Raw genomic sequence first — 25584 nt, forward strand, 5'->3', positions numbered from 1 at the left:
TGATAAAGGTACCTGCCAGTAACCTGTAAGTATATCCAGTTTGGAAATAAAAGCTGATTGTCCCACTTTCTCAATGCAGTCCTCCAAACGTGGGATAGGATAAAGGTCCGTTCTTGTAACTGCATTAACCTTTCTATACTCCACACACAACCATTGGGTACCGCCTGGTTTAGGTACCATCACTATGGGTGAGCTCCAGTGGCGGCAACCCACTTCAATTATGCCATTTTTAAGCATACTCTCAATCTCTTTGTTAACCTGTGCCAATTTTAAAGGGTTAAGTCTTTATGGATGTTGTTTGATTGGAAGAGCATTTACCGACATCTACATCATGTACAGCCATTTTAGTACTTCCCAATTTAGCTCTCAAACCTGCCCATGTGATATCAATAACTCTTTCAGGTCAGTCCATTTTTCCTCTGGAAGGTAACCCAACAATTTATCCCAATTTCTAAGAACATCCTTGTTTTGCAATTTAATTTGAGGTACGTCAAATTCAGTCACCTGGATTTGGTTCATTAGAAATTAGAATCATGAAAATCTCCTTTTTCTCTCCTTCCCTTTCAAAGTACGTTTTAAGCATATTCACACGATACACTTGTTCCTTCCATCCGGTGTTTTACCACATAATTCACCTCACTTAATTTCCTTTCAATCTGATAAGGTCCACGAAACCTTGCTTTCAAAGATTTACCTACCACTGGTAACAATACTAAAACTTTATCTCCACTGGCAAAACTACAAACTTTGGCTTTCTTGTCCTTTAACCCGTTCATCACATTTGTGCAACTTTTAAATGTGTCTAGCCAATTCGCCTGTTCTATTTAATCGTTCTCTAAAATTTGACACGTAATCCAAAAGTGTACGTTCTGATTTGTCACGCACCAATTTTTCCTCAATCAATTTAAGTGGTCCTCTTACCTCATGACCAAAAATTAGTTCAAGAGGACTAAATTTGGTTGACTCATTAGGTGTATCCCTAATTGCAAACAGTACGAATGGAATTCCTTTATCCCAATCCTTTGGTTTGGTGCTGTTTTTATCACTGCTCGAGGTTTCCCTATCACTTGACATGTGTGACATGATTGACAAAATTTAACTACATCTTTATGTAGTCCAGGCCAATAAAAATGTTTCTGGATTTTAGCTTGAGTTTTCTTTATTCCCAAATGACCTCCCACTGGTACCTCATGTGCAACTCACAATACCTCCTTTCGATACCCTACCGGCAATACTACTTGATGAATTTCTGCCCACTTTTCATCCGCCTGCATATGTAAAGGTCTCCATTTTCTCATCAAGGCATCACTTTTACGGTAATAACACTCTGGTATACACTCAGATTTCTCTTCCGTGTATGCTTTCTGATACATCCATTTTACTTCTGCATCTTTCTGTTGTAACTCCGCCAATTTTCCTGAAAAAATATCCGCCTCGTCCTCCACTTGTTCTTGTTCTTTTTCAACCATCTGATCAAAATCGTTTCTGATAATGGCACTTCATCTTCACTCTCTGATTTCTCCTCTTGTCTTAACCTGTGACTTTGGCGACCTTGTTACTACACCGATCCGGAAAATCCCAGGATATTCATCCTTCAACACTTCAGCTGTCTGATTCTCCATTGGCCTGTCAACCACCGAGAGGCATCACTCCCACCTGCGACCCAGCTATATCATTACTCAAGATAAACTGTATTCCTGGACAAGATAGTTTCTCTATTATTCCTACTACCACTTCACCACTCTTCACTGGACTTTCCAACCTTACCCTATATAATGGAAAACTACTCCTTTCACCCTGAATTCCACATATTACCACCTTTTCAGGCAACATTCTTCCCAAACTACATAACTCCATCTTTTACCATTAAAGATTGACTAACTACCTTATCTCTTAAAATTGTGACTTCTTTACCTGCTCCTCCTGATACACATGAGTAAACTTTACCCACACAAGTAAATTCTTTAAAGAATTCAAGGAATTCTTTCTTTGAATTTCTAAACCTTTGTCTGTAAGCTTCAGGCACTAGCTCATGTGCACTTAAGATGGATTTCTTCACCTCCTCATATGTTCCAGATACCTCCTCCGGTAGTGATGCAAATACTTCACGAGCTCTACCTACCAGCTTTATTTGAATCAGTAATTCCCACATGTCCTGTGGCCATTTCATTTGTTTAGCCACCTTCTCAAATGAAATGAAAAAAGCTTCTACCTCCTTCTCGTCAAACCTTGACAATGCTTGGAGATATTTAAATAGATTCCCACCAAGCCTTCGACTTTGACGCTCTTTCTCACTATCCTCACCCGCTGTCATCCAACTGTAACATTCCTTTACATCTGCCAATTTTAACTGACTGTCATGTTTCATGGCCATTTTCTGAAGTTCAAACTCTCTCTCTTTATCTTTTTCCCTGAACTCTACCTCACTTTCTCTTCCTCTTTGCTCTGCTAGGGCTTTTCTTTCTTTTCTCCTTTCTTCTATCTCCTTTTCTTTTCTATCTATCATTTTCTCTCTCTTTCATTTCGTCTTCTTTCTCGTATTCAAGCTGCTTTAATTCTTTCTCATGTTCATTTGTTTTAATTGTAATTGAATTTTTGTCTTTTCCAATGAGTCAAACTATATATCGGGCAACTTTAAATGCTTAACCACCACCATAATTACCTCATCTTTTCACATTTTGTCAGGTAATGTTAACTGCAGTGTTTTTGCCAAATCTAACCGCCTGCTATTAGTCTCTGTCCGTAAGGTGCTGCGTGTGACCGTCTCCACCCCCAAAAACTTCAGAGCCTCTAAAAGAGCCATTGTCCACAACACACTTAAACTGAAATACAACCTGAAAAGCAACCACAATATGCTCACCTCTCACTGTCTTTAAGTTCACTAAGCCATCCAATAGATAGACACTTATCCCCCTCGAGCCCCAATTGTTATGGGCTAGGTGTTTAGGGAACCCCTAGATGTATCATGGAGCTCACCTGCCCACAACTTTTAATAGATTGTGGTATGGGGAGCACACTGCCCACTTTATAGGTGTGGTACAGCAGAAAATGGAAAAAGTATTTTTTAAAGCAAAACAATGTTTATTCTATGAACTCAAGTTAACCTTTTTAAAACATAGTGAACATCTTAGCAACCATCAATTCAAATACAACCCCCAAAGAATACAACACTAAGTAATCCTTAATATCTTCCCAAACAACATGCAGAAGACAAAAGAAAACACCTTTAAACAGAAGCTCATTAGGTTTACATTCACTAATGAGAACATTTATAATTCTGAATTCACCAATGATCAAGAGATATAGTCTTTCATGGCAGCGAGATCAACAGTACACCTGCTCTGTCTGGCTTTCAGCTCCAACAACTGAAACAAAACTAAACACATCCTGCAGCAAACAAGCCTAAAACGAAAGTTAAAAGCTGACAGACAGCCCAGCTCCACCCACTCTCTAACATCACTGCAGTAGTAAACACCCATTTCTTAAGGTACTCTCACTACAGATATTATATATACACCCATTTATAAACACTCATTTGTAAAGGTACTCTCACATGACAAAAGGTAACGTAACTGAAGTGTTAAAGATAATTAAAGGACTTCATAGAGTAATTATTTTTTTTAAATATTTTTTTATTCCCCTTTTTCACATTTTCTCCCAAATTTAGACCCAACAATAAACAATAATCATTAACGATTGTAATGTCAATCCCCAGATCAACCATGGGGCAGCACAGTAGCATTGTGGATTGCACAATCGCTTCACAGCTCCAGGGTCCCAGGTTCGATTCCGGCTTGGGTCACTGTCTGTGCGGAGTCTGCACATCCTCCCCGTGTGTGCGTAGGTTTCCTCCGGGTGCTCCGGTTTCCTCCCACAGTCCAACGATGTGCATGTTAGGTGGATTGGCCATGATAAATTGCCCTTAGTGTCCAAAATTGCCCTTAGTGTTGCGTGGGGTTACTGGGTTATGGGGATAGGGTGGAGTTGTTGACCTTGGGTAGGGTGCTCTTTCCAAGAGCCGGTGCAGACTCGATGGGCTGAATGGCCTCCTTCTGCACTGTAAATTCTATGATCAATTCTATGCTAAATAACAATGATCCCATCCTCCCACCCAACCCCAGACATTAGCCTGCATGTTATCATAAACAAATGACAAAAAGGAATCAGGAATCACCCATAGTCACGATTAACACCTTCAGTCCCTCTCCCCTCAACTCTCCCAGCCCCCCTCCCCCTAATGTTCGATGAGATTCAATTCCCGAAAGTGCATAATGAATAACGCCCATGAATTGTAGAACCCCTCCATCCTTGCCCTCCGTTCAAATTTGACCTTTTCAAGCGTCAAGAATTCTAACAGGTACTCCCACTCTAACAGATCCGCCTTTGGCCGATCATCGAGGCGAAGGCTTACAACATCTGCCTCCGTGCCCGTTTCCAACCCCAGCTGGTCCGACAGCCTGAATATGGCCTCCCGAGGGTCCGGGTCCTGTTTTGCGTGCACCACTTAGAGATTACCCTAAACCCCTCCTTCGAGTAGTCCTCCAGCTTGGACAGGACCAAAACATTTAACGTGATTGCAGGGCCCCCTGCAACGTTCACACACATCTTCTACCCCCTCAATGAGCCGGCTCATCCTCGCCCTTGTAAGGTGACTCTATACAGCACCTTCAGCTGTATCAGCCCCAACCTCTCACATGAGGTGGAGGCGTTCACACTCTGGAGCACCTCATACCAGAACCCCTCCTCCATACCCTCTCCCAACTCTTCCTCCCACTTTACCTTGATCCCTTCCAGCGGCCCCTTCTCCTCCTCCAAAATAGCCCCGTAAACCACCGATACTACCCCCCTTCTCCAGTCCCCCTGTCGTCAGCACCTCCTCCAGCAATGTGGAAGCCGGCTCTACTGGGAAGCTCTGTATCTCCTTTCTGTCAAAGTCTCAAACCTGCATGTATCTAAATATTTCCCTCTGCTCCAGGCCATACTTCGCTCCCAGCTCCTTCAGTCCTGCAAAACAATCCCAAGAAACTGTCCTAATTCCTTTCTCCTCACCATCTCCGATTTCCATGCCACTTCCCTGGCTCAAATCTATGGTTCCCCCGAATCAGCATTTTCCTTGACTCTGTCATCAACCTGAAGTGCTGTTGAAACTGCCTCCAAATTTCATAAGAGTAATTAGAATGAAACTATTCCATTGGTGGAGAAGTTGAGAATAAGGGAACATAACCTTAACATTAGAACTAAGCTGCCAGTAGGAACTTGGGGAAATTTTCAATCACCAGCGAAGTGGCACTTAACAAATTGTTGGCTCTGAAGGCTGACAGATCCTTGGGTCCTGATGGACTTCATCCAAGGTCCTAAAAGAATTGGCTAGTGAGAGTTGATGTTTTGTTTTTAGTTTTCCAAAATTTCCTAGTATTCGGTGAAGGTTCCACTAGATTGGGAAAATAAAAATGTAACCATAGGCCAGTTAGCTTAACATCTGTCAAAGGGAAAATGTTAGAAGCTGTTAATAAAGATGTTATGACAGTGCACTTTGAAAAATTCAAGGCAATCAGGCAGTGTCAACATGGTTTTGTAAGAGAGGAATCATGTTTAACAAATTTATTTGAGTTCTTTGAAGGAGTCGCGTGTTGTGTAAAAAGAGGAACGCATGAATGTACTGTACTTATTTCCAGAAGGCATTTGACAAGGTGCCACATCAGAGGTTATTGTGGAAAATAAAGCTTAATGGTGGATGGGGCAACATTTTCGCATCGATAGAAGATTGGCGAGCTAATGGGAAACTGAGAATAGGCATCAATGGACCATATTTTTGGTTGGTAAAATGTAATGACAGGTGTGCCATCGGGATCAGTGGTGGGGCCTCAACCTTTTAAAGTTTTATATAAATTACTTGGTTGAAGGGACAGAAGGTATAATTGCTAAATTTGCCGATGACACAAAAGATAAGAAAGGAAAGTGAGTTGTGAGGACATGAAGCTACAAAGGGATATAGATTGGTTAAGTGAGTGCGAAAAGTTCTGGAAATGGAATATAGTGTGGGCAAATGTGAAATTGTCCATTTTGGTAGAATGAATGAAAAGGAAGCGTATTATCTAAAATGGCAAGAGATTACAGAGCTCTAAGATTCAGGGATCTGGGTGTCCTAGTGCATGAATCACAAAGGGCATGTACAGCAAGTAATTAGAAAAACTGATAGAATGTTGTCATTATTGTGTGGGTAATTGATATAACAGTAGGGAGATTGTGCTTCAGTTGTACTGACCACTGCTGAAACCCTGCCCAGTTTAGACAGTTGAGGAGAATGGGGCTGGTTTAGCTCACTGGGCTAAATCGCTGGCTTTTAAAGCAGGCCAGCAGCACTGTTCGATTCCCGTACCAGCCTCCCCGGACAGGCACGGGAATGTGGCGACTAAGGGCTTTTCACAGTAGCTTCATTGCAGCCTACTCGTGACAATAAGCGATTATTTTCATTTTTCATTTTCATTTTCAAATATTTTCTCCAGAGGAGAGTGAGTCTTTGAAACTCCATTCCTCAAAAGGCAGTGGAAGCAGAGTCTTTAAATATTTTTCAGGTTGAGCTAGATAGATTCTTGATAAACAAGGGGAGGGAATGAAAAGTTGTCACGGTAGGTGAGAGGTTACAATCAGGTCAGCCAAGATCTTACTGAATGGTGAAGCAAACTCGAATGGCCTCCTGCTGCTCCTAGTTTGTATTGTATAAAAGAGCACACACAACTGAAATAAGTCACGTTACCAGAAACACAATATTCCAAAAAAATCAATCTGAAGATGCATCATTGGCAAAGAAATAATTTTTTATAAAAGTTTTTCCAATTAAGAGGCAATTTTAGCGTGGCCAATCCACCTACCCTGCACATCTTTGGGTTGTGGGTTGAGACCCACGCAAAAGCAGGGAGAAAGTGCAAATTCCACATAGACAGTGACCCGGGACTGGGATTGAGCGGGGTCATCGACGCTGTGAGGTAGCAGTGCTAACCACTGCACCACCATGCCGCCCACCAAAGAATGCACTTCTGATTATAAAGAGTAAAGCCATATGCAATTTGCTCTCTTCCCACCTTTCTCCTTTCAACCAGCTTAGTACCACTGCACTTTATGCTGTAGACATAATTTTCACATGATCGCTGGGCACAATTTCTGAACTAAGCAGATTAAATTTAGCCATGGTATATAACCCATCCGTTTGCACAAAGTTAAAATCGAACCAAGCATCTTTAGTTACAGCATTGTATAATTTAGCTGCAGTGCAGTAGAACTAGGTCAGTGTGTAGGTGCGGTTCTGTATAAACAGTTAGACATGTAGGTGCAGTTCAGCAAGATCAGTGAGAAAGTTCTCATTTAGACAGCACACTAAAGAATTGAAGATTACTCAGAAATTGTTTGGAATCCATGAATGTTGTTTTTATATGGACGTGGCGAGGTATAAAATTGCCTATGAAGTTATTCTTAATGCAGTTGACTACACCCAGAACATTTACACCAGTATTATTCCTCTTGCAGAAATGCAGATGATGATAATTGTCAGATTAGCTAGGGTGGAGTGGAAGTCTTTCAACTGCCTGTCACAGACTATTTCGTCACCTTTTAACTGGAATTTAACTTTACTAAATTCTCTTATGAATTGCATGGAGAACAACAAGCCAGGTCCTGAAAGATTCTGGCCTTGAAATTAGATAGGTCTGAATCAATCAGTTCCTTTGGCGTGAAGATGAGAGTGACTTGCCATCAATCCCATTTGCACACTTGTCAGGAACTGGTTCTTTGTGAAGCCAAAGGTAATTTGTGAATGTACCCTGAGAAACAGCTTGATTGTCTGATTTTTAAAAAATACATTACTACCAGAATCAACAAAGGATCAGCCTAATATTGCCATTTGCTAAATCAATTACCCATTGACTCCTGTCTGAAGATACCACGCTGCAGACTTACAATCCTTGTGTTCTCTTCTTAAGTAAACTGGTCAGCTTATGCTGAACTATGAACAGGTTCCAGACCAAGAGTGGTCAAACTCATTTGATGTATGGATGGCAAAGGAAAGAGACTGTCCACCAATCATTCTGGGCTGGATCAAATTTGAACCTGTGCCATGTCTGGAAGCAAAAGATAGTGTACCACTTGGTCCTCCTGTGGATTCGGACGTGGGCTAGATATTCATTTTAAAGTCTTCTGTTTTGCTCTCATTTAATAGTACTAATAACATCAATTTTCATTATCATTTACAGAAGTATCTTTGGGTCAAGTTTCTGAAACTGGAGTGTCAAACTATTCAACACTGTTGCTGAATGAAGATAGAGGGGTACTGTATATAGGTGCCCAGGAAGCTATCTTTGCTGTGAAAATGACAGATATTTCAAATAAAATATCTGAGGTAACTTTTAAGAAATATTTTTGTGAAGCCCTATTCAACAACTGTAGAGGGGAGAAACTTGAGTCCAATAAGACACTTCTTTGCAACTTCGGAATGGGTTCCAAAGGTGAACTATATTGGACCCGACCTTCACTCTCCACCTTTACTGCCAGACCTGCTGAATATTTCTGATTTCCAGCATCCACAGTTTTTTGTTTTTATTTTACATTATATCTGCTAGTGCTTATACTTATCACAAATATTTTGCTCTTACCTGAATTTAGTGATGCATGCAGTTCCATGTAACTCCGCACTGTTCAGGTACATCATCCAATAAGTTCTGTCAGTGATTGTCAGCTTTATAAACTAGTTAAAAGAACAATAAAAAGTACCCTCTGAGTGACTATCTGATGAATACTTGTGTAATTCTTCTATTACATTCCAATTTTTAAATATCTATGCAATTCCACCCACATGCTCTGTGTTTGCCCATTAAACCCCTGAATTTTAACTACCTCTCTTATCTCACTGCTAATGAACTATGTCCAGCACACTCTGCCAATATTAACGTAGATTTATTTACAAATTGTTTTAGATTCTCATATTTGTAATGTTGAATCATAATTTTATTGATTATGAGCATCTGTATCCATTAATACCTCAAGTACTTTCAACTATAGGTATCAGCCAATAGTTAGAACAATCGCCACTGAGTTAGAATGTCGTGGCTTGTGCGACTTGAACACAGAAGTCAAGGCTGATACTCCAGTGCAGTCTCAAGGGAGTGGTGCTCATGTTACATTCACTAAAAAGCATTTGTTTCCAAGATCTCTGAACTGGGTTCTATCTGTCCTCCTTTCAGGTGTACTGGAAAGTCACTGAAAAAAAACAAACGGCATGTGCGGCCAAAGGAAAATCGCGAGAGGTAAATTTTGATTTAACCACTTTGTAAACCCCTCTACTTGCTAAAAATTAAGTGATTTTGGCAGAACACATAGAAGATCATTGAGATCCCGGCTTGGGTCACTATCTGTGTGGGGTCTGCACGTTCTCCCCGTGTTTGCGTGTGTTTCCTCCGGTTGCTCCAGTTTCCTCCCACAGTCCAAAGATGTGCGGGTTAAGTGGATTGGCTATGCTAAATTGCCCTAAGTGTCCAAAAAGGTGAATTGGGGCTACTGGGTAAAGAAGATGGAGCGGAGGAGGTGTGTGTTTGAGTGGGGCGCTCTTTCCAAGGGCCGTTGCAGACTCGATGGGCCGAATGGCCTCCTGTACTGTAAATTCTATGATACTATGAAAAGCTCAGACATGTTCCTTGTTAGCTATTCCTGCGGGTTTCCTGGGGTTCTGCCTAGTATCCTGACAAAGTTACGGAGGCTAAGAGAATCCCTAGTGAATTTCAGAGCTGATGTTGTAAACGTGTTGTCTGTAAACCATGTCAATCTGTTGACCTTAATGTGTTTAGAGGTTGCATTTATTTCAACACATTTATTATTTTGCTGTAGACGGAATGTCTGAACTACATACGCATCTTGCATGAATTTAATAATGAAAGCCTCTATGTGTGTGGGACTTATGCATTTCAACCAACCTGTGATTACCTTGTAAGTATGGATGTTTAACATTAATAAAATATTTTTCAATTTTCTCTATTGAATTAAATTAAACAATTTATTTGGCCATTTATTTTCCACTCAGTCAATTAAGAATTTTACTCTGCAAGGCAGACAAGAAGAAGGTAAAGGAAAGTGTCCATTTGATCCTGCTCAAAGATACACTTCAGTAATGGTTGGTAAGTATCTAATTGTAAGTTTCTTGCTTACCATTCTGTTAAAAGTATTAGAATTTAGATGGAAATCCTTTTATATTTCCTTTTGTACATTGAGATAAATTATTTAAGGATGTTAAAGTAGGTTAATACACTGATTTCTCCTGAGTAGCTGGGCTTTAATCCAGGCAGATAGATTTGATCAAAGTCATGTCAACATACGAGAAGGTGAGAAAAGGCCACAAGTACAATTCATGCTCAACCAATGTGGTCTGCTGTTCCAATAATAATAATGCTAATTGCTGGTGGGAGAGTTTTTTTAAAAAACTAGTGAAGTCTCACCTCCTTGCTGGTTGTTGTGAGATGGAGTTTGGTATCTCAGCTGCTTCTTGTTGAGCTCTGGGTCAGTACTATCCACAACTCCACCAAATGCTCAATTTAACTCCTACTGGCCAATGTGGTATGGGGATTCATAAAAGCTGCGAGATGGAGATACTTTACTGAGGTCAAGGTGGGATACATTTTCAAGCTAGAATAATAATCTTTATTGTCACAAGTAGGTTTACATTGACACTGCAATGAAGTTAATGTGAAAAGCCCCTAGTCGCTACATTCCGGCACCTATTCGGGTGCACAGAGGGAGAATTCAGAACGTTCAATTCACTTAACGGCACGTCTTTCAGGTCTTGCGAAAGGAAACAGGAGCACCTGGAGGAAAGCCACGCAGATGCGTGGAGAACGTGCAGACTCCACAAAGACAGTGACCCAAACCGGGAATCGAACCGTGGAACCTGGAGCTGTTAAGCAACGGTGCTACCTACTGTGCTACCGTGCTGCCCCATGGAATGAAAAGAACTTCATGTTAATTAGGGTGGTGTTGATCATTACCAGAAATTGAATTACTAGTAGTGACATCTTTTATCCTCATGAACATAGTTTGTAAATTGGAGAGAATTTGAAAACAGTTTGGGCTATCTTAGTGTCTATTCACGTTCTTCTCCCTACCTGCATGGAAAGTAGTTCTTCATTACTTCACATCTCCATATACCCCATAATAGTTAGTTGAGAATATAATGAGGGAATTGCTGATGTGAATGGGTTCCTCACTGTTTGAAGTGAAAATCAGAGCACTACAAATTAAATTGATTAAAAGATAATTAAATATATTTCCATTGATATATGTTGACTGAACATATACAATTAAAATGCTTAGCTGCATTATGATAAGCGGGCACTTAATTCTACTATTTCAGATGGTGAGCTTTACTCGGGAACAGTATATAATTTCCTGGGAAGTGAGACAGTCATTCTTCGGAGCCATTTACGGACAGAGTATGCAATACCCTGGTTAAATGGTAAGCATATTTTAATTCAAGATTCCAGTCTCTGTTTTATGGATCATCTGTTCAGTTACTTCAATACTGAAGACGTGCTACATTGCCTTGGCTAACATCTATTCCTCGACCAACATCAAAATATTTGATCTAATCACTTATTTTGTTTGTTGGTTGTGATACCTTGCTGTCTATAAGTTTGCTGCAGCATTTCTTCAATTTGAAATGTAGATTGTTATTTCAACTGCTCCACTCGGAATTTGGTCACAGCAGGAGATTCCCAGAACAACAGAAACACTTTGTCTTCTTCATCCTTTGAAGCAAAGTTGACCATTTTCATCATCTCAGGTGTTTGGTAGGGTTCCTGTGGGTACATAGGTGGTTGTTACGGCTAATCTGCACCTGGAGGGTTCTGTTGCAAGTAGGACAGGATACTGTAAGCGACTGCATTTTGGGACGAGTTGCTGTCTCTGGGTTTTCTCTCTACCTCAGTTTTGAGTTTGCTTTCGAAGGAGACTGCATAATTTTGTTTTAGTTAGTTGCGTCAGGAGCTGTGACCCTGGGAGAACTCCTCCCAGAACACAAATTCGATATCAAAACTCCTAGTTAAGCCTTTTGAATGACCTTGAAACACTTTATTTGACCACCATGAGAGTGCCCCCCAGGCTGAAGCTCTCCATAGAAGATTTGCTTTGGTAAGTATCGGCCTTTCTAGCTACATGCCCAGCTCAGTTGTAACTGTGTCAATATCATATGGATGCTTGACATGTCAGCTCTTGTAAGCACCTCCATGTCTAGTATTTTGTCCTGCTATCTGATCCTTCTAAGCTTCCAAAGGCAGCTTAAGTCAAAGTAATTGAACTTCTGGGCATGGCACTGGTACACAGTCCAAGATTTGCATGCCTAGAGTGGGAAGGCTCTATAAATGTTAATGTAGTAGAGAGACTTGTTCCTCTACATTCCCAGATTAATGTTTGATGGCTGCCCAAGGCTACACTTGCTTTGCAATTTTTGCATGTGTCTTGTCATCAGTTTATGAATTAGGAGCTGGGGTAGGCCACTTGAGCCTGTTCAAGAGTGCACTGCCAAAATAAATGAACTTGTCCACTGCTGAAAGGTTCTGCTCATGGAGTAAAACCTTGGTCTTGAGCATAGGTTTTCCTGGAGCAGCCTGGTACATTACTTCAGTTTTCAAAATATCCCTGCGAATCATGGAAATGCCTGGCATGTGATTGACCAAAATGGCAAAGGTTCATTTGGGAAGGCAACAAACACATCAAGAGACTTTGAAGGAATACTAGGTCGGAATCGCACCCAGTTTCCTGGAGCTGTGAGGCAGCAGTGCTAGCCTGACACAATAATAGAGCACGTAATCTTCCAAGCAGCTCATCTACTTGTCCCTTCAAGCAACACCTGCCTGCATGTGGCAGAGTGTGCAGGTTATACATTGGACTCTCAGAACCCATTGAATCAAAATGGAAGCAGGTAATCCTCAATCCCAGGGGACTGCCTTGGAAATAGATAATTCAAATGTACTGTATTGGCTGTGCGTCACCGTGAGTCAGTCTGAGGTTGTGAAAGGTACTATGGGAATTGAGTTTGTTTCATTCCTTTGGTGTTTGGTAAAAACAAATCCGCTTCTGTTAAAATCCAAGTTAACACCAACTTTGAAAGAGAAATTCTAGCATCAGAAACTTTAACTGTAAAACAGAGATGTTTTCATATCAGGATACATGTTCAGTATGGCACAGAGATGGAATTAAGCGGTCCCTCTTAGCAGTCTTACTTAGGAGGTGATGCAAAATTGATATTACCGATATTACTTGCAAAATCAGTTCCAAGGTCCCTACACCACTTTGCAACAACAGGCTATCAGAGCCCTGAAACAACATTGGGCATGATTTTCTGCACACCAGTGGCATGTATTGCGGCGGTAGAGGCTGTCTGGCATTGGCCAGCGATGGAATCTTTCAAACTCGCCGCTGTCAATGGGGTTTCCCGTTGTTCACACCCCCTGCTGTCGGGGAACCCGCATTGGGGGGATTGGCAGGACCAGAAGTTCCCAGCAGTGGGAGCAGCCGGAAAATCCCATCCATTCCTAATTGAATGATGTAGACCTATAATCTGAACAGCAGGTACAAAAGGACAAGTCAGAACCATGATTGATATGAACATACTTTTGTTCTTTCTTTCCGGAAGTTAAAGAACCAGAGAATGCAATATTGATGATTTAGTCAGTCAGGTAGCAGTGAACCTGGATAAACTTTGAGTATCCTACTATATTTTTGTGATGGTTGTATTCCATAACTTAAGTAATACTTGCTTTATGTAGCATGTCAAAACATTTCAAACTGCTGCTTCTAGGGCACTACTTTTGAAGTGCAATAGTATAAAGAAATGTGACTGTCTGAAAAGACGCATTTCTGAAATAACAATCGGGTGAATGACCATTTCATAATTTTTCCAACAAGAGAGCACCTCTTGCTGTTGAGCAAGCTGCTGTTGACATTCAATGGTATTATCATTTCTGAATCCCCCATCATCAACCTGCTGCAGGTCACCATTGACCAGAAACTTAACTGAATCAGCCACATAAACACTGGCTACAATACAGGAATGTTGGAGCTGCACACTTCTAGTCAATTTGACAGCATTCCATCACAATCCTGACTTGTGCCTTGCAGATGCTGGACAAGCTTTGGGAGTCAGGACTCCTTGTCTCTGACCTGCTATTGTTGCCACGGTATTTATAAAGCTAGTCCAATGAAGTTTCTGGTCATTGTAATCCCAAGGACTTTTTTAACAAAAATGTATTTCATTACAAACATGTATCAAAACGGGTTACAGCAAATAAACACCCGGGAAACATACTTTCCAGCAATCAACTATACAGTCTGCACAGGTTCTTTTCCTTTTTCACCCTCCAGTAAAATTCGCCGCCGTGCAATCAGAGCGGTAAAGGCCCCAACATCAGTCTTCCTCCTCTCCATGAGCTCCGGCTTCTCTGAAACCCCAAATCTCGCCACTAAAGGGTCTGGGTTCACCACCTCCACTGTCCTGGCTAAGACCGTGAACACACCCGCCCAGAATCTTCACAATTTTTTGAAACCCCAAAACATGTGCGTGTGATTCGCTGGCCCCCGCCCACACCTCTCACACTCATCTGCTACCCCGTGAAAGAATGCACTCATTCTCGCCCGAGTCATATGCACCCTGTGCAACACCTTAAACTATATCAGACTCAGCCTTGCACAAGAGGAGGTCATGTTTTTCCAACGCAGTACGTCACTCTATACTCCCCAATTGATCTTCCCTCCCAACTCCACTTCACATTTCTCCTTGATCTTTACCACCCGTTTGCCTTCCTGCTTCCCCAGTCACTTGTATATATCCCCAATTCTTCCTCCTCCCCCCCCCCCCCCCCCCCCCCCCCCAGCTCAAATCCATGATTCTCGCAGAGCGGCGTTACCACTGACATCCCTTACACCATAAAATGCCTCCTCAACTGATTCCATATCTTCACTGTGGAATGCACCACCGGCTCCCTGAATACCTACTCTGAGCCATTGGCAACGCTGCCATCATCATAGCCCTCAAACTAGACCCCTTACAAGATTCCTCCTTCTTCCCACCACCACCGCACCGTGTCCACATTCACTGCCCAATAATAATGAAGCAAGTTTGGCAGTGCTAACCCCCCCTGCTGCCTCTGCCTCTGTGGCAGGGTCCTCCCCATCCTCGGCACCTTCCTGTAAAGGATATTGATAGAGGGGGATTTAGCGGTGGTAATGGCATTGAATGTCAAGCACTTCTTCTACCATGGGGGCACTTTGACTGCAATTTGTACCATCTATAAGATACAGTAGAGCAACCTGTCAAGGTCCCTTCAGCACTGTCCAAAATCCAAACCACAACCTGTCACCTATTAAGGGTAGCAGCCCTGCACAGCCACACAATCACCATCAGATTCCCCTCCAAATTACACACTGTCCTGACTTTGAAATATATCATGACACAGTTATCATTGTTGAGTGAAATCTTGAAGTCCCTTCATAACAGCACTGTTGATGTACCTACAGCACAAGGATTGATGCTGTTCAAGAAAGCAGCTTATCACTACATCTCAAGGGCAGTTAAAGGTGGGCAGTAAATGCTGGCCTTGCCAGAGATATCCGCTCCCATGAACACATTTTAAAAACATTGCTGAAGGAGGAATATTGTCCAAATGTACCCATTCTTTGAATGGGGTGTTAATGAACAGGCAGCTTGGACCTTAGTTCACCTTGACTCATCTCCGTATTGGATAATTCAGCATTCTCTCATTCTAGCAGTAGCTTGTTGGCCTAGCTCATTCATTCAAGTCTTTGGAAAGTACAGCCTGGCCAGTAGTCTTTGGCTGAGAGACGGGGATGCTTTCAATGAGCCACTCTGCCACACCTTGAAATTGTGAGCATCTCATAATTCTGTTGTTCACCATGCTGTTTATTATGTGCCTTTCTATTTCCTGTTCAGCTTGCAAGGGTTAAACCGGCACTTATCTGTTGTTTACCTAACAACTAATCATTTGTCCTTCTAACTGGGGGGTGAGAGCAGTCTCTTGGAGGTTAAGATGGCTCAAAAATTACATATCTTGAATTAGAAATTCAGAGCTAGGTCAATCCTATATGGCAGACTTGGTTACCTGACTTGGTATGCTGCTTCATCAATGAATTCCTGCCATCATAAGGTCAGAGGTGAAGATGTTTGCTGATGGCTGCATGATGTTCAGCATTCATGATTTCTCAGAATACTGAAGCTACACAAGCTCAAATGAAGCACGACCTGGACAATATCCAGTCTTAGGCTGACAAGTGGCAAGTAACATTCACGCCGCATAAGTGCCAGGCAATATCCATTTCCAACAAGAGAGAACCTAACCATCGTCACATGTCAGTCATTACATTACTATCGCAGAATCTCCCACTATCAACATCCTGGGGTTTGCCATTGGTCAGGCCCTGAGCTGGAGTAGTCATATCAATGCCATGGCTGCAGGAGCAAATTAAGAGCCTAGGAATCCTGGGTCGAGTATTTCACCTCCTGACTCCCCAAAACTTGTCCACCATCTACAAGGCACAAGTCAGGAATGTGATGGAATACTCTCTACTTGCCTGGATGAAGCAGCTCCAACGCTCAAGAAGCTTGATGCCATCCTGGACAAAGCAGCCCATTTGATTGGCACCATTTACACAAATATTCATTCCCTCCACCACTGGCACACAGTAACTGCAGCTTGTACCATCCACAAGATTCACTGCAGGAATTCACCAAGGCTCCTCAGACAGCAACTTCTAAACCCATGACCGTTACCATCTACAAGGACATGGGCAGCAGATGCCTGGGAATATCGCTACCTGGAAGTACCTCTTCAAGCCATTCACCATCCTGACTTAGAAATATATCACTGTTCCTTCACTGTGTCATGTGAGAGTACCTTTAAGAAATGGGTGTTTGAGAAATGTACCTTTAAGAAATAAGTGTTTATCAGTGATGTCAGAGTGTGGGTGGAGCTGGGCTGTCTATCAGCTTTTTACTTTTGTTTTAGGCTGTTTGCTGCAGGGTGTGTTTTAGTCTCGTTTTCAGAGCTGGATAGCTGCAGTCACAACCAGAAGGGGAATAGTTTTTCTTTCTGTAATCGAAAGACTGCAAATTGATCCTTTGGTGATTTAAGAATAATAACTGCTCTCAGTAGTGACTTTAACCTGATGTGCTTCTGTTAAATTTTTTTTTTAAGCCTTATGGATGTTAAAAGGACAGCTTAAGGATTACTTAGTGTTGTATTCTTTGAGGGTTGAATTTGAATTAATAGTTGCTAAGATATTCACTATGTTTTAAAAAGGTTAACTTGAGTTCATAGAGTAAACATTGTTTTGCTTTAAAAAATGCTTTTCCATTTCTGCTGTACCACACCTGTAGTGGGCCATGTGCTCCCCATACCACAATCTATTAAACGTTGTGGGTCGGGTGAACTCCAAGGTCCACTTTGGGGTTCTGTAAACCCTGGCCCATAACAAATTGCGGGCTCGAGGGGAATGAAAGTCTATCTATTGGATTGGCTTAGTGAACTTAAAGACAGTGAGGGGTGAGCACATTGTGGTTCCTTTTCAGGTGTGGTATTTTAGTTTAAGTAGGGAGTGCGTTGTGAACAATGGCTCTTTCAGAAGCTCAGAAGTTTTTAGGGGTGGAGACGGTCACACGCAGTACTTTACGGTCAGAGACTAAAAGCACACTTAGATCTGGCAAAAACATTGCAGTTAACATTACCTGACAAAATGCGAAAAGATGAGGTAACTATTGTGGTGGCTAAGCATTTAAAGCTGCCTGAGATACAGTTTGACTCATTGGAAATGGCAAAAATTCAGTTACAAATTAAACAAATGGAACATGAGAAAGAATTAAAACAGCTTGAATATGAAAGAGAGAGCGCGGAAAAAGAAAGAGAGAGAGGAGAAAGAGAGAGAGAGGAAAAAGAAAAGGAGAGAGAGAACAAAGGAGAAAAGAAAGAATAGCCCTAGCAGAACAACACAAAAGAGAAAGGGAGATACAGATCAGGGAAAAAGATAAAGAGAGAGAGTTTGAACTTCAGAAAATGGCCATGGAACATGACAGTCAGTTAAAATTGGCAGACATAAAGGGAAACGTAGAGTTGGATGACAGTGATGAGGATAGTGAGAAAGAGCATCATAGTCGAAGGCTTGGTGGGGATCTATTTAAATATTCCAAGCTTTGCCAAGGTTTGATAAGAAGGAGGTAGAAGCCTTTTTCATTTCATTTGAGAAGGTGGTTGAACAAATGAAATGGCCACAGGACATGTGGGTATTACTGATTCAAACAAAGCTGATACGTAGGTCTAGTGAAATGTTTGCATCACTAACGGAGGAGGTATCTGGGACGTATGAGGAGGTGAAAAAATCCATCTTGGGTGCATATGAACTAGTGCCTGAAGCCCACAGACAGAAGTTTAGAAATTTAAGGAAAGTATTTGGTCAAACATACATGGAGTTTGAAAGGGTCAAACAGAGTAATTTTGATAGGTGGATAAGAGCTTTGAAAATAGACCAAACCTATGAAGCTCTCAGAGAAATTATACTCTTGGAGGAGTTTAAAAATTCAATTCCTGATGTAGTGAGAACTCATGTGGAAGAGCAGGGGGTTAAAACTGCGAGATTAGCAGCAGAAATGGCAGATGATTATGAATTAGTTCATAAATCAAAGCTTTGTTTTCGACATCAGTTTCAGCCTGTGAGGGATAGAAACTGGGGACATGAGAAATACTCAAGTGGTAAAGGCAAAGGTGATCTGATGGGAGATAATAAGAAGAGTGTACCTCAGACTAAAAAAGAAATCCAGGAGGGTGGAAAAGAAATGAAAAATTTCAAATGTTTTCACTGTAATAAACTAAGCCATGTAAAGTCACAGTGTTGGTTGTTGAAGAAAAGCACTGGGAAGGCTGATGTGGTCAAACAAGATAAGACAGTGGGGTTTGTTAAAGTGGTAAAGGAAAGCCCAAGTGAAGCGAAGGAGGTGCAAAAGATTGTACAGCCTGATCAAAAGGTGATTGATAAGAAGGTGCCAGATCTCTTTAAAGAATTTACTTGTGTGGGTAAAGTTTACTCGTGCGCATCAGGAGGAGCAGGTAAAGAAATCACAATTTTAAGAGATACGGGAGCTAGTCAATCTTGAATGGTAAGAGATGAGGAGTTATGTAGTTTGGGAAGAATGTTGCCAGAAAAGGTGGTAATATGTTGAATTCAGGGTTAGATGAATAGTGTTCCATTATATAAGGTAAGTTTGGAAAGAGTAGTGAAGTGGTAGTAGGGGTAATAGAGAGACTATCTTGTCCAGGAATACAGTTTATCTTGGGTAATGATTTAGCTGGATCGTAGGTGGGAGCGATGGCTACTGTGGTTGATCAGCCAGTGGAAAATCAGACAACTGAAGTGTTGAAGGACGAATATCCTGGGATTTTTCCGGATTGTGTAGTAACAAGGTCGCAAAGTCACAGGTTAAGACGAGGAGAAATCAGAGTGAAGATGATGTTGAAGTGCAATTATCAGAAACAATTTTTGATCATATGGTTGAAAAAGAACAAGAACAGGTGGAGGATGAGGCGGATATTTTTAGTTCAAGAAAATTGGTGGAGCTACAACAAAAAGATATAGAAATAAAACTGATGTATCAGAAAGCATACACGGAAGAGGAATCTGCATGTATACCAGAGTGTTAATACTGTAAAAGTGATGTCTTGGTGAGAAAATGGAGACCTTTACATATACAGGCGGATGAAAGTGGGCAGAAGTTCATCAAGTAGTATTGCCGGTAGGGTATCGAAAGGAGGTGTTGCGAGTTACACATGAGATACCAGTTGGAGGTAATTTGGGAATAAGGAAAACTCAAGCTAAAATCCAGAAACATTTATATTGGCCTGGACTACATAAAGATGTAGTTATATTTTGTCAATCATGTCACACATGTCGAGTGATACGGAAACCTCAAGCAGTGATAAAACCAGCACCCTTAATACCCAATCCAGCATTTGAGGAACCTTTTACAAGGGTCCTAATTGATTGTATAGGACCGCTTCCTAAAACAAAAAGTGGGAATCAGTATCTTTTGACGATAATGGATGTGTCTACTAGGTTTCCAGAGGCCATTCCAGTACGTAATATTACAGCTAAAAAGATAGTGGAGGAGTTACTTAAATTCTTTACTAGATATGGACTACCCACAGAAATACAATCGGATCAAGGATCACATTATACCTCCAGGTTATTCAAAGAAGTTATGCATAGCTTAGGAATAAAACAATTTAAATCAACTGCTTACCATCCAGAATCGTAGGGAGTGTTAGAAAGGTGGTATCAGACAATAAAGACAATGTTGAGGGCTTATTGTCACAATTATCTAGAGGATTGAGATAAAGAATTCCATTCGTACTGTTTGCAATTAGGGATGCTCCTAATGAGTCAACCAAATTCAGACTTTTTGAACTAATGTTTGGTCATGAGGTAAGGGGACCACTTAAATTGATTAAGGAAAAATTGGTGAGTAAGAAATGAGAAATTACATTAGTGGATTATGTGTCAAATTTTAGGGAATGATTAAATAGAGCAGGTGAATTGGCTGGACAGCATTTAAAAGTTGGACAAAATGCGATGAAATGGGTAGCAGACAAGAAATTCAAAGTTTGTAGTTTTGCCAGTGGAGATAAAATTTTAGTGTTGCTACTAGTGGTAGGTGAACCTTTAAAAGCAAGGTTTTGTAGACATTATCAGATTGAAAATAAATTAAGTGAGATGAATTATGTGGTTAAAAATACCAGATAGAAGGAAGACTCACCGAGTGTGTCATGTGAATACGCTAAAAAGGTACTTTGAAAGGGAAAGAGAGAAAAGGGAGCAGATTTTAATGATTCTAACTCAAAGTGACGAACAAAATCGAGATGACTCTGAATTTGACATACCTCAAATTAAATTGGAAAATGAGAATGTTCTTAAAATTTGGGATAAATTGTTGAGTTACCTTCCAGAGGAAAAATGAACTGACCTGAAAGAGTTATTGATATCACATGGGCAGGTTTATGAGCTAAATTGGGAAGTACTAAAATGGCTATACATGATGTAGATGTGTGAAATGCTGTTCCAATCAAACAACATCCATATGGACTTAACCCGTTAAAATTGGCACAGGTTAACAAAGATTGAGAGTATGCTTAAAAATGGCATAATTTGAAGTGGGTTGCAGCCAATGGAACTGACCCATAGTGATGGTGCCTAAACCAGACAGTACCCAACGGTTGTGTGTGGGCTATAGAAAGGTTAATACAGTTACAAGAACGGACTCTTATCCTATCCCACGTTTGGAGGATTGCATTGAGAAAGTGGGACAATCAGCTTTTATTTCACAACTGATTTAGGTTACTGCAGGTACCTTTTATCGAAAGGGCGAAGGAGATTTCAGCTTTTGTGACTCCAGATGGTATATACCAATTCAAAGTTATGCCATTTTGCATGAAAAACACCCTTGCCACATTTCAACGGTTAAATAGCAAAGTCGTTTCAGGATTACCCAATTGTCTGGTATATGTCGGCGATCCGGTAATTTTCACCCAGACATGGAAAGAACATTTAAAACATTTGATGGAGTTATTCGACCGACTTCAGGAGGTGGGTTTGGTGATAAACCTAGCCAAAAGTGAATTTGGAAAAGCCCAAGTCACTTTCCTTGGCCAGACATTCAGATGGGGTAGAATGGTCCCACGGGATGTGAAACCAAAGGTTATTGGAGAGTTTCCGATACCCTCGACACGATTTCTTGGTATGAGTGGATTTTACCGGAAATTTGTACCGAATTTCAGCAGTGTGGTCGTTCCACTGATGGACTTGCTGAAGAAACGTCAAATATTTCAGCGGACTTTCAACAGGCATTTGACTGCCAGAAAGCTTTGATAACCAATGCTCCTGATTTGGAGAATTGCAAGGGACTCTGATCAGATTGAAATAAAGTATCTGACTTTAAAGAGAAGTGCCGAGGCGTAGAGAAATGAATGGATCGTACAGAGACCTTCTTGTTCAAAGAGACTATACATCAAGAAGGATTTCAGTTGGAGGAAGAAGAACGATAAAAAAAGGACTATATTATTATACCTGTTTGCGTGTGTTGTTTTTTTTGAAATGATAAAGTATATTTACTGTGTGCATTTCTTAAAGGATGGTGAAAAGGTGAAAAATGAAACCATCTTGAAGTTGATGGTTTATTTTTTTTTCTTGGGTGAGTGGGGGGGGAGGTGGAATGTGAGAGTACCTTTAAGAAATGGGTGTTTACAATACATACCTTTTACGAAATGGGTGTTTATCAGTGATGTCAGAGGGTGGGTGGTGCTGGGCTGTCTCTCAGCTTTCGCTTTAGGCTGTTTGCTGCAGCGTTTGTTTTAGTTTCATTTTCAGAACTGGATAGCTGCAGTCACAGCCAGAAGGGGTATTAGTCTTTCTCTGTAATCTAAAGACTGTAAATCGATCCTTTGGTGATTTAAAACTAATAACTGCTCTCAGTAGTGACTTTAACCTGATGTGCTTCTGTTAAGTGTTTTTTTATGGATGTTAAAAGGACAGCTTAAGGATTACTTAGTGTTGTATTCTTTGAGGGTTGTATTTAAATTAATGGTTGCTAAGATGTTCATTGTACGTTTTAAAAAGGTTAACTTGAGTTCATTGAATAAACATTGTTTTGCTTTAAAAAATACTTTTCCATCTCTGCTGTACCACACCTGTAGAGTGGGCCGTGTGCTCCCCATACCACAATCTATTAAAAGTTGTGGGTCAGGTGAATTCCATGATGCACGTTGGGGTTCTCTAAACCCTGGCCCATAACAACTGTCACTGGGTCAAAATCCTGGAACTCTCTCCTTAACAGCACAGTGTGTGTACCTCCACTTCGGGCACTGCAGCAGTTCAAGATGGGAGCTTCCCACCACTTCTCAAGGACAAGTATAGATGAGCAAGAAAAGCTGGCCCAGCCAACAATGTCAACATCCCATAAGTCATTTTTTTAAAAACTCGAGCAGGGTACTGATAATTGATCGGATATTTTGGCTCTCCAATAGGTCAACCCCTCCAGGTTATATCAGTGAGGTTGGGATTCATTAACTTTGTACCAGGTTTCCCTAGAAACCTCGGCTCTAACTGGCAGTGTGTGACTAGCTGGGCTAAAAACGGATTATTTTCTGCAACGTTGCATTGATAAGTTCTGTGGTTTTAGCTGATTAAACTTCAGCAGTGCACCTAGGAAAATGGTGGGGTCCCTAAATAAAGCTTGTTTTAAGAACTAATGCACAGTGGGAGGTGGAGTAAGTCTTGCTACAGCTGTACATGGCATTGGCAGGACTGTAGCTGGAGTACCGTGTACAATTTGGACCTCCTTACTTAAGGAGGAATATACTTGCATTGGTAGCAGTTCAGAGATGATTCCCGAGGCTGATTCCTGGAATGAAGGGGTTGTTTCATGAGGAAAGAAGCAGGTTGGGCCTATACTTACTGGAGTTCAGAAGAATGAGGGGCAACCACATCCTGAGAGCATTTGACAAAATGGATGCCGAGAAGGTGTTCCATCTCCTAGGGGAATCGAGAACTCGGGGCAAACATTTAAAAATCAGTGATCTTCCATTTAAGATGTGGAGGAATTTATTTCTTGGAGGTCGTTAGTTTTTGGAATTCTCTTCCACGGACAGCTGTTAAAGTTGGCTATTCGAATATGTTCAAGGCTGATTTATACAGGTTTTGATTGACAATGTGGAGGGTTATGGGGGACAGGCAGGAAGGTGGAGTTAAAGCCACAATCATAGCCATGCTCTAATCGAATGGTGGAGCCGGCCTGAAGGCTTGCATCTATTTCTTACAATCTTATATAAATTCTTTTTGGCTTGAGTAAGTAGCGTATGACGTGTGGGCACAATTTTACCATAGGCTTGGAAACCCTGACATGGAACAAGAAAACCAAACCTCCATTTGTTGCCAGCAGGAGCTGTTTGTCACTTTTAATGCAGGTGGCCTCCCAGTTGGTCTTCTCTGGGCCCACCATCCAATTCAGGATGGCAGTCAGCTCTTGATGTTGCAGAGGGTTAGCAGCTCTGAGGTCTCACCAGTGTCACTTAGAAAGGTTGGCCTCCATTGGAAGCCCCCCTCAGACAAGTAAGTAATTAATATTCAGAATGGCCAAGGGCAGTGACCATGCTGATTAGAGGGGGAGGGGGGGGCGTGTTGTTTGGCTCTAGGGTGCTGTCTTTCCTGAGCATGGTCCCCTATGTGCAACATGGAGCTTCAGACTCTGATGGCCTCCAGAATTGTGACAGGCATGCTGCCTCTATGAAGCTGACACCTCTCCACGTGGCAGAAAGTGGCCCTGCCATCATCAGAGTGCTGGTGACCCTGCAAAATGATTCTGAATTGGGGGTTTACTTGTGCAATCAGCTGTTCATCTCACAGCCCAGCAATAGGAAAGTTCCCCCGGATGGATTCAGTTATGGGGAGCCATCCCGATGTGGCTCCCCCCTATTGGATTAGCTCTTCTCCTCTGCTCCTGCCAGCTAGAAGCTCGTCAATATTTTCCCAAGTCTCGGAAGTAAGCACATAATTTTGTTTGTTGATGTGCAAGAGCTTCTTAAACTAAGTGATGTATTTCAGTACAGGCCAGGTACACTGCTCATTCAGAAAATTAAGTGAATGAACATTATTTCCTGGGTATTAGTCCATTTTAGTTGGGTTACCCCTAATGGATTTGAGTTTTTGTCGAGGATTGTTAGTCACAGAATATTCAAATGGTTTTGCAGTTGCCAAGTTTATGTTTGTTTCTTTTCTGCAGAGCCAAGTTTTGTCTACTCAGATGTGATCAGAGAGAGTGAAAGTAGTTTGGATGGTGGCGATGATAAAGTCTATTTTTTCTTTACTGAAGTGTCCATTGAATATGAATTTACTAGTGAGCTTTTGGTGCCAAGAGTTGCTCGAGTGTGCAAGGTAAGATTTGGCAAATATAGCCATTTAATTTTCCTAAATTATAATACTAAGAGTGTGTGTATCAGGAATTATCTTATATTCTTTTGCAAGAATTACTGGTTTGTAAAGTAGCTGGTTTAGAAGACAATTCTATCATAACCTATTCAGTTATGTGAATGAGAAATATGGGCCCAAACTGGTGTCTTAAACTTCAATTAAGGCAATTACAAGGATATGAAATCAGAGTTGACTGACGTGGATGAGGAAAATGGGTTAAAAGTAAGCGGGTGCAGTGGCAGACATTTAAGGTGGTATTTTGTAACACTCAACAAAGATGATAATCTTTTATTATTGTCACAAGTAGGCTTACATTAATTTGCTGTGAAATGAGAAAGAAAGATTCCACAGGATGGATGGGCTTGTGGCTAACTGAGGAAGTTTAGGGTGATACAAAATTGAAAAAAAGGGTGTATAATGCTGCAAAGATCAGTGGCAGGGCAGGAGATTGGGAAAGTTTTAAAAACCACGAAAGGATATCTTTTTTTAATGGAGAAATTGGAATATGAGAGATAACTAGCGACAGGACGG

At 41.2% G+C, this 25584-nt stretch overlaps 1 protein-coding gene across 10 annotated transcripts in view; it reads left to right on the forward strand.

Moving 5' to 3' along the window:
- Window positions 1-25584, forward strand: part of sema4d (sema domain, immunoglobulin domain (Ig), transmembrane domain (TM) and short cytoplasmic domain, (semaphorin) 4D) — a 277830-nt gene that overhangs the window by 161113 nt on the left and 91133 nt on the right. For all 10 annotated transcript variants that reach the window (XM_038804752.1, XM_038804753.1, XM_038804751.1 and 7 more), the window contains 6 exons: window positions 8247-8392; window positions 9234-9296; window positions 9874-9972; window positions 10067-10160; window positions 11390-11491; window positions 24866-25017. In XM_038804752.1, coding sequence (XP_038660680.1) covers window positions 8247-8392; window positions 9234-9296; window positions 9874-9972; window positions 10067-10160; window positions 11390-11491; window positions 24866-25017 — 656 coding nt within the window. The remainder of the gene's footprint in view (window positions 1-8246; window positions 8393-9233; window positions 9297-9873; window positions 9973-10066; window positions 10161-11389; window positions 11492-24865; window positions 25018-25584) is intronic.

Source organism: Scyliorhinus canicula, chromosome 8 (genome assembly GCF_902713615.1).
Source record: "Scyliorhinus canicula chromosome 8, sScyCan1.1, whole genome shotgun sequence".
In the NCBI taxonomy this organism is placed as follows: Eukaryota; Metazoa; Chordata; class Chondrichthyes; order Carcharhiniformes; family Scyliorhinidae; genus Scyliorhinus; species Scyliorhinus canicula.